The 9,612-nt window shown below is 58.0% G+C and overlaps 1 protein-coding gene across 1 annotated transcript; it reads right to left on the bottom strand.

Moving 5' to 3' along the window:
- Positions 1 to 3,248: 3,248 nt before the first annotated feature.
- LOC101093872 (pyridoxal phosphatase) lies at positions 3,249 to 9,013 on the bottom strand. The gene is made up of 2 exons (XM_023257491.2): positions 8,386 to 9,013; positions 3,249 to 4,559 (listed from the first exon to the last, which is right to left on the bottom strand). The coding sequence occupies exons 1-2, from the start codon at positions 8,957 to 8,959 to the stop codon at positions 4,243 to 4,245; spliced, it is 891 nt and encodes a 296-aa protein (XP_023113259.1). The 5' UTR covers positions 8,960 to 9,013; the 3' UTR covers positions 3,249 to 4,242.
- Positions 9,014 to 9,612: the final 599 nt, after the last annotated feature.

Here is a 9,612-nt window from a genome sequence, read left to right as displayed (position 1 = left end):
TGGACCTGTGGAGACTTCACTAACTCTGGGTGGTGCCAGGATCGAATTCTAGGACACCCAGTTGTCCACAGAAGGCTACAGACTTCCTTGGTGCAGGAAAATCCATACATCTGGTGTCAGAAGTGTTCTGCGGGTAGAGGAAACAGCTTTCCCTTTTAGGTGGTGTCGGAGAAGTGGGATTTGCTAGAACCGCCCAGGCTCATGGAAACATGTGGTTTGGGAAGAGAAAGGAAGGGCAGGGATGAGGAGCCTTCGGTTCCCGAGTAGCCGAGGCGCCACGTGGCAGCTGTGTGGTGCTGAGTTACTCATGGTAAAAGTTACCCATGGAATTTAGAGACGACTCCAATTCACGGGGACTTGGTCTACTGGACATATAAGGAAATGCGGGAAAAGCCACGCACAGGGACCATCCCTTGGTTGTGGTTCCTCTGAATGGCGAAAATGAAATCACCAGAGTGCTAGGCGGGAAGGTGATGCTAGGCCGAGCTCAGGTTTCCGTGAATCTGAGCTCCTGTCACTGGCCTCACAGCCACCTCCAAAGGGAAACATCATGCAGTCACCAGAAAGTCCCTCCAAGGCCTCTGGTCACCAAGAAGGTAGTGGATGGGGGTGGGGGTGGGGGTGGAGGAGGGAGACAAAACCGGGAAACTATGGACACCAGAGAGTATAGTGGGAAGGAGTTTCATTTCGAGGATTGGGGTCATCAGCTTCCTGAGATATTAACTGGGAATCCAGGTGAAGGGCATATGGATGTTTAGGGTACTTTTCTTGCACTTTTTCTGTTGGTTTAAAACTTTTCTGGGGGTGCCTGGGTGGCTCAGTGGGTTAAGTGTCCGACTCTTGGTTTTGGCTCAGGTCATGATCTCCCTGTTCATGACATCAAACCCCGTGTGGGGCTCTGCGTGGACAGCACGGAGCCTGCTTGGGATTCTCTCCCTCCCTCTTGCTCTGCCCCTCTTCTGCTTGTTCTCTCTCTCTCTCTCTCTCTCTCTCAATAAAGAAACATTAAACAACAAACTTTTTTTCTGAATTAAAAGTTGGGGAAGGGGCACCTGGCTGGCTCAGTTGGCAGAGCATGGGACTTTTGATCTCAGAGTTGTGAGTTTGAACCCCATGTTGGGTGTAGGTTTCTTAAAAATAACATCTTTAGAATAAAATTAAAATTGGGACGCCTGGGTGGCTCAGTCAGTTGTGTCCAACTCTTGATTTCAGCTCAGGTCACGATCTCAGGGCTGGTGAGCTCGAGCCCCACATCAGGGTCTGTGCTGACAGTGTGGAGCCTGCTTGGGATTCTCTCTCTCCCTCTCTCTCTGCCCCTCCCCCTCTCGCTGTCTCCCTCTTTCTCTCTCTCTGTCTCAAAAATAAATAAAATAAACTTTAAAAATTAAAATTAAAAAGTTGGGGGTTAACAGCCAGCCCCAAGTTCTTCCCATCTTTCTGCTCTGCCACCTGAAGTGGAGAAGTCTGTTGGGTGGGTCTCATGATCACAGAATGGCTGCCAACAACTTCCGCACCCAAAGCCCAGAAGAGTGTTTCCCTCCTCCGGCCATGTTCTTTTCAAAATATTTATTTTTGAGAGGGAGAGAGAGCATGAGCGGGGGAGGGGCAGAGAGAGAGGGAGACAGAGGATCTGAAGCAGGTTCTGAGCGGACAGCAGAGAGGTGGGCGTGGGGCTCGAGGACCCGGAGATCATGACCTGGGCCAAAGTCGGAAGCTTAACCGACTGAGCCACCCAGGCACCCCCAACCATGTCCTTCTTTGAAAGTGGGGCAAACATTCCCAGGATCTCCCAACAGCCCTCCCCTCATGTCTTGCCGGTCAGAAGTGTACCGCAAGTCCACGGCTAAACCAATCACTGGATAGCCGGGGAATCAAATAACCATGATTGGCTCAGACTCAAGCTTTAAACCAATCAAGAGTCACTTCCTGGGACTGGGCTGCCTCCCCCTTCTGATTCACAGGCCACCGTGTGCTCCGCTCAAGGAAGTCAGGTTTCTGTCCACTAGGGACGGTGGGGAGGGGCCGCTAGGTCCAGAGCGGAGCCGGAGGTGGGCACTCCTTGGGGGCGTGGGGGGTGGGGTGGCGGGAACTTGGCCCAGGCTAGCCAAGAACTCTGCTCTATCCCCTCCGGCGCAGGTTCTGAGATGGGCATGTGGCCTCAGCCCTTGGATGTCGGTCGGATGAGCACGGCTAAAGGCGGGTGCACCTGGAGGGCTGGAGCACCTCGCAGGGGCCGACAGTGAACTCCTCATGCCTTAGCCAGGCCGAGCTGAGTTCCTGTCACAGCCAGAAGTCCCCGCGAGGGAAAATGGGCTCTGACAACTTCGTGATGCAGCCGGGCTCAGTCAGCACTTTCTCTTCCCCAGAAGAACCACCCTGGAGAACATCGCCCAGACCTCGCACCCCTCGCTTTACACAGGAGGGAACAGGCTGAGCGGGAAGGCCTTGTGCAAGCTCGCGACAAGCCAATCAGTGACAGTCAGGCCTGGAGCAATCGTGACACCTCCCCGCCCGCAGCCCCTCAACCAGCTCACTGCGGGGGGGGGGTAGTCACAGGAGCATCCCAGGCGGGAAGGGAGCCCGAAGGTGGGTGGGATGGGGGTGTAGGATCTCACCTGAGCTCCGGGAGAGCCAGGACCTCCTTCCTCTCGGGTCTCTGCAGGGAGGGCGCTGTAGCCCCCCGGAATCCGCTAACGGGAGTTCAAACCCTGTCTCAGGAGATCACGCTTTCTAGACGTGTGCTGCTGTGTAAGTTAACTCCGCCATTTCTGATCCTCATTCCCCAAGAGGCAAAAGGGACCGAGCGATACAAGCTGGCTGAGTTTTCGGAAGGACTGAAACACATCAGGACGTAAAGACCCAGCGGGGCATCAAGCGCTACTGGGCTGAGGTAGGACAGGGCACAGGAAAACACTCCGCGGGGGCGCCTGGCTGGCTAAGTGGGTTAAGACGCTCACTCCTGGTTTCACCGTGGCTCAGGTCATGATCTCACAGCTCGTGAGTTCCGGCCCCACGTCAGGCTCTGTGCCGACAGCCCAAAGCCTGCTTGGGATTCTCCCTCTTTCTCAGAACAAATCAATACATCTAGAAAAAGAAGAAAAGGCTCTGGGACCGGGGTGGGTCATTTCCTGCGGAGGAAGATTGCCAAGCCGGCCAGTGCTGTGGAGACCCGGCTCAAGGCAGGGGGGGGGGGGGGTCCTCCTCCCGCCCGCCCCGTGGCCCACACACACTCGAGGCCACACAGGCTCTCCCGCTCGCACTTTATTAAGTACGGGACGGCAGGTTACGACAGAGGCGGAAGTGGCGGGAAGGCCCAGCCCCCGCCCCCACCATCACTGACACGCGAAAATAAATAAATAAATAATAAATAAATAAATAAATAGCCGGGGGCGGGCACGGGGCAGAAGTGGCACAGCAAACACTGACAACACGGGGACACAAAAGCCCCCCCCCCCGTCCCCCCAGCTGTGGCCACCATCAACGCTGGACTGATACCAGTACCATGATCAGGGAAACGTGGGGCTCTCGGCCACAGAAGCCCCCAGAGCCATTGGGTGGGCCCTCCCCGGATCACAACCTTTGTGGAGGGGTGGGTGTCTTCAGCACTTGACACGTGTGGACAGAAATCTGGACCCCTAGCTAGTCCAGTCAGATCCAGATTGTCAAGAGGCCACGCTCTCTCAGACTTCTGGGTTGTTCTCTTTAGGATCAAAGAGACCAGTGAGTCATTATTACCTGGTGTTCTGATCGGTCTACCCAGGAGTGAGGACCTGAAAGGGTCATTGTCACTTTGCCTTCTGACTGGTCCACTCAGGGATCAGGACAATAATGGCCGGTGGCTCCCTAGACCTCTGATTGGTCAGCAGGAACCCAAGGCCAGGACTGGAGGGAGGAAGGGCTCTAGAGGCCCCAGGGAAGGAGTTGGGGATTAAGTGCTCAGGGTCAGGGGAAATCTTCAGTGGGCACAAGGCCCAGATTTCAAAGAGGGGAGTTCACGAGGCAGGAAATAAGGCCACCTGGCTGGGTCAGGCCAGGGCGAACTGGTAGGGGCAGGGGGACAGCCTCCGGAACGGCAAAGAGTGCCCAGCCACCACTGGGAGGGGACGCGAGGGCCCTAACACCTTCCCTGGGTCCCAACCCCACCAGGCTGCAGAAAACGGGGCCCAGGGGCCGGCAGCTCTTGGCCCATCGCCTCCACCTACGGGATCGGGGTGGAGGGTTGCTGTTGCTGGTCAGGTGGGCTCAGTCCTCCAACCCCTCCATCAAGTCCGCGATGCTCTCCACATAGTAATGGGGCACGAGGTCGTGCTGGCCAGACGCCAGGTAGGCCCGGGCCTCCTCCAGGCGGGAGACGCCTGTGAGCGTGAGCACGGTGGTCATGCCACAGCGGTGGCCGAAGAGGATGTCGGTCTCCAGGCGGTCACCCACCATGAGCGTGCGGGTGGGGTCCACGCTGAAGTGCTCCGTGATACACTCGAACATGTAAGGGCTGGGCTTGCCCACCACCAGGGCCTGGCGGCCCGAGGCGGTCTCCACTGCAGCAGCCAGGCTCCCAGTGCCTGCAGGGAGACGGAGACGTGGTCAGTGCGGAGCGGTCGCAGGGGAGGCATGCAGGCTTGGAAACGGAATTCCAGGGAGGCGGCGTGGCACGGGGGTTAAATGAGGCACTGCAATGGGTCAAAATCTTCCCAGTCTTCGTGTAGTGGTTAAGAGTACAGACTGCGACCAGATGCCTGGATTCAGGCTCCGTCAGCTCCGCCCTCCTCGGGAAGGCCACCTAACCTCGCTGTGCCTCCGTTTTCCCATCGCGAACACGGCCCGGTAGGGGCTGAATGAGCCACTGCGTGTAACCGGGCCTGGCTCAGCCAGTCCCGTCTGGGGTTCACTGTTGGACCCTGGCAGCTGTGTGCCTTTGGGCAAGCCACGGGACCCTCTCTGAGTTTCCTTGGACTCACCGGAAAAGGAGGATCCAAGTGATAATTGCCCACCTTCAAGAGGTGCTGTGGGCTTCGCCGGGGCAAGCGGTTTGGAAAGCGGAAAGTACTTAACGGACAGCAGTGTGGTTACCGCCACAGGAATGTGGGCTCCTGGCATCAGAAACTGGCACAGCCCTTTTGGAACGCAGCAGGGCACAGAGACGTTCGCACCTCTGCCCCCGTCGGCCTCGGCCGGGAAAGCGATCACAGGCAGAGAAATTCAAACCGGAGACAAAAAGCTACATGCCTGAAGATGTCCGCGGCCCCAATAACTATAATAAGCAAAACTGTGGACATGCCCAAGAATTTAACAATAGGAGGACTGTTTAGAGAAGGGCAGTCCTGACTCCCAGCCCCGTACCATGCTGCCCCACACAATGAGTCCACTGTGCCCGTCCCACAGGCACATCTTTGTGCCAGAAGGTTCTGCCTTCGCATTAATGTCCCTGAACCAACGATGATGATAATCACTATTTACGGAGCACATTCTCAAGTGGGCTGTCCTGGGTGCTCACGAAAGCCCATTTCACGGATGAGAAAGCTGACGCTCTGTGACCCTGAGTAACTTATCCGGGGCCGCACAGCTTCGCGAGCAGCAGACAAAGGGTATGTGTTCGGGTGGGTCCGACCCAGTCACGCGCTGGGCCGGCTTGTCCCGGCTTGGGAGTGCTGAGTGCTTCACTTTCAGGAATTTGGTGAACTGCTTGTGAAAGCCACGATGAAAAGTCAACTTACCGTCTAAACGTACAGTCAAATTAACTGTTGAAAACAAAGGCACTAAGTTCTCAAAACTCATTTCTTCCTAATTACCTTAGCATCATCTATCCTCTTGAGATTGCTTACATCTGTAATGATGGAAATACTGTATAATGAATGGTGTGTGCACAAACCTTCCCAACTCCACAGTTCAGTGACTTTATGCTGGCAGCTTGAAATTGGCCATGGTGGGAGTACTTGTGCCACAGAAATTGGGAAATGGTATCAGTTAAGCCCCCTCCCTCCCCCCCCCCCCCCAGTTATGAAACAATTGTCAGTACACCACTGGGTTGACCCCAAATGCCCTGGGCCTCTCTCCTTTCACAAAGGGTGACATTCTGAGCAGTCAAGCCGAAGTTACAGAACGGTAAAGCAGGCTCAAAAGCAAGAAATCCTCAGGGCGCCTGGGTGGCTCCGTCGGTTAAGCATGCGACTTCAGCTCGGGTCATGATCTCATGGTCCGTGAGTTCGAGCACCGCATCGGGCTCTGTGCTGACAGCTCAGAGCCTGGAGCCTGCTTCCCATTCTGTCTCCCTCTCTCTCTCTCTCTCTCTGCCCCACCCCTCCCCACCCCTGTTCATGATCTGTCTCTGTCTCTCTCAAAAATAAAAAAAAGACAAGAAATCCTCAGCCCAGCAAATCCCCAGAGGAGGAGGGGGAGGAGGAGGAACTTCCCCAGTGTCACAGGACCAGGGCGGAGCTGACCCGGAGCAACACTCCTGGGAGGTTCGCCTTGACATCCGACCTAGAATGTGCTTGCTTTCTTGATAACTGGGTAGGGAAGAAAAGCCATTTGCCTCCTTGGTTAGAAATTCCTTCCAGGATGGGAAGGGCTCAACTGAGTCACCCCCAAAGTGTTTTGCTCGGCTCAAGATTGGTCTCGGCCGGGTCGGCGATCTCCTTTCCCACCAGGACAGAGCTGATCGCCCTTAGCCCCCGCCCAGCCCACTTTATCCCCTCAGCCAATATTTACCAGGCTCTATGCTAGGCACTGGGCACAGAGCAGTGAATGCAACAGGGATCCCTACCGTAGGGGAGCGGGCATCCTGGCAGGGGCAACTGTGAAGAGAGCTCTGTCCTCAGACTACCATCATCCCACTTCATTTAACATCCTGTCATCCAAGGCTGTCACGTGTTTTAGTGGTGACATAGTCCTCAGACAGCAGGCATTTCTATTTGCCAGTTCAAGTGACCGCCATGTGGGCAAGAAGGTAAACACACATTTAGGAGACCCACCAGGGAAGGGGAACGGAGGGGGAAACGGGGGTGACAGACCCCCGCTGCGTTAGTTCAGATTTTACGCACGACGGGGCCTTTATTAGTTTATTTCTATACCACCGTTTCAAAGCCGCCTTTCAGCTGTGCACAAACACGGCTGAGCCTCTGCTTCCCCCTCTAGGTTGTGGGAACAATCAACAGGGCCAGTGACCCAATCAGGTGGAGCCAGAGATGAAAGGGGCAGGCAGGCGTAGGCAGGGCCTGGCCCCTCTCTCGGGCTCGTCCACACCACCCTTCCTGAGTCCTAGAGGGCCCCTTAACCCAGTCTTAACCTGAACCGTGAGCCTCCAAGGAGAAACTCACTTTTCATAGCATGGCCCAGGTGACCAGCGAGGAGGGAACGATGGGAGACCTGTCCCTACCTTCAGCCTCCTGACTTGGGTAGTGACTTGTCCACACACACTCCCCACTGTCAGCTTCTGCCACCGTCTGCCCTTGACTGATTCAAACCCTCCAAGATGTAGGAGCCTCCACCTGCTCCCGCCTCCTCTGCAGGCCTGAACATCCAGATGACAGCAGCAAACAGAGCCTTGGATGGGGCTGGGGTGGGGGCTGGGGTGGCCACAAGAGCCAAGTTCAGGTCTTCCTGTTCTTGGGCAGCTCACTTCCCCTCTCTTAGCCTCAGTTTCTTTATCTGAGAAACGGGACAGTAACTCCCAGCTCCAGAGTAATTTAGAAACTAAGAACAAACAGCAAGGTACTTCATGAAGCCCTGTACTAACAGGAGAGGGCTCTGGATACAACCCACACCATCTGAGCACCTACTATGTGCCAGGCACTCACCCTGATCACTCTCCCTCTGAGGGAACTGGCATGGTTAGCATTCCCATTCTACACCCAGGACAGAGATGCTCCGACGTTATGTAATTTAAGATTACAGGGCCCTGGGTCAAACTCCATCCACCTCGAAGGCTCCCCGCACACCCACCTACAATCTGCCGCTGCCAATGGTGTTCCAACCGCTCGACGGGGGGGACAATCCTCCCAGGCTTTGTTCCCAACTCTCCGACCTCACCCCGATGGCGGGTAGGACAAAATGACAGGAATCCCTGAGGCTGGTTCGGTAAGGCTAGGGCTGGGGGGGTCGAGGACCTGGATTCCGCCTGCAACCCCCCTGAACCGCAACGGGCCTCAGTCTCCTCATCTGTTAAACGGAGACCCTACTACTGCCCCTCGACTGGTGGCAGTTTCAAGAATTACCAGACGTGGCCATGAAAACGCTCCCCTGGGCTCCTGCAGGGTGGGAACCGCCCTCGCATCTCTCCGGTTCCCCACCTGTCACCCGGAGACACCCCTTCCTCGCCCCTCTCCCCTCGGCGCGGAGGTGAAGCGCAGGTTGCCACCCCACCTGCTTCCCCGCCAGCCCCGCGCTCACCGGGGGTCCGGCTGCCATCGCTGAGCGGGTGCCAAGGGTCGCGGTCGGTGGCCACGAGCAGGCAGTCGGGGTCGCGCAGGTGCGCGCACGCCTCGCTCAGCTTGGCGAAGGAGAAGTGCTCGTCGTAGCCCACGAGCACGGCGCGCACGCGCGGGGCCGCGCCCGAGTCCTCGCCGGGGTCCCCCGCCAGGCGCAGCCCCGCGGCGCGCAGCTCGGCGCGCAGCCCCTCGCCGCCCAGCACGAACACGGCGCCCGGCACCTCCGGCGGCCCCAGCAGGCGCTGGCGCAGCAAACGCGCGGCGCACAGCGCGGAGCTGAAGAGCTGCTCGGCGCGCAGGCCCCCGAAGCCGAGGCGCGCGAAGCGGAGAGCCAGCTCGGGCCGCGCGCGCCGGCTGTTGTTGCTCACGAACAGCGCCGCCTTGCCCGCCCGCGCGAGCCGCTCCAGCAGCTCCGGGGCGCCCGGCACGGCGCGCTCGCCGTTCCACAGCACCCCGTCGCAGTCGAACAGGACCCCCTGCGTCCGGCCCAGCACGTCGCGCAGGGCCGCGCCGCGCAGCCGCTCGCAGCGCGCCATGCAGCCGGCCGGCCGCTCGCACGCCCGCACGCCGCGCGGCTCTCCCTCTGCGGGCACGGCGCGCTCGCCCGCAGCCCGCCCCGTTCCCCGCAGCTGCCAATCGACGCGCGGGAAGGGCCAGGGGGCGGAGTCACGGCCTGGCTCGCGGGCCAATGGGAGCAAGAATCTCGGAGAGGACCGAGGCCCCGAGCTAACAGAGCCTGGAGAGCACGGTGAATCGCGGCCGCGGCCGAGGGGCGGGGGCCAATGATGACCGAGCCTAGCCCTTCGCCCCTCCCCCTAGCTCTGCTAGGCCAGTTGCCGCCGAGTTTCAACCCCGACTAGCCTTTTAAAGGATAAACTGACGTTCTTCTTGGCCAGTAAAGAGTTACGAATAGAAAATCTGGAGCGGAGAGCCGCGCTTACGTTCCCCAGCCAATCAGAAGCTTAGTTGCTAGGAGGAAAACAGATGCCAAGGGAGATGTTGCCTTTGGGTCAGAACCCCTTGCCCTCTGAACCTTGGACGCTCCGGTTCTGAGCCAAGTCCTGAGAAGCGTATGGGTATGATTAGGAGAGAGGCGCATAGTGTCTTCTTGAGCGCTGGGGCCCTGGGCCTAGACCAGTCGTTCTCGACGCTGGCTGGTAGAGTCCCCCGGGGAACATGTATTTTGAGG

The sequence above is a fragment of the Felis catus genome, chromosome B4 (genome assembly GCF_018350175.1).
Source record: "Felis catus isolate Fca126 chromosome B4, F.catus_Fca126_mat1.0, whole genome shotgun sequence".
NCBI classification, from domain to species: Eukaryota; Metazoa; Chordata; class Mammalia; order Carnivora; family Felidae; genus Felis; species Felis catus.
Note: the sequence above shows the minus strand (reverse complement) of the source record. Positions and strands in the feature narration are given on the sequence as shown.

Bases quoted from the DNA above. Each gene is read 5' to 3' on its own strand.
- LOC101093872 (XM_023257491.2), bottom strand. From the start codon at position 8,959: ATGGCGCGCTGCGAGCGGCTGCGCGGCGCGGCCCTGCGCGACGTGCTG. The intron at 4,560-8,385 runs GTGAGCGCGGGG...GTCTCCCTGCAG, and splicing joins CGATGGCAGCCGGACCCCCG to GCACTGGGAGCCTGGCTGCT.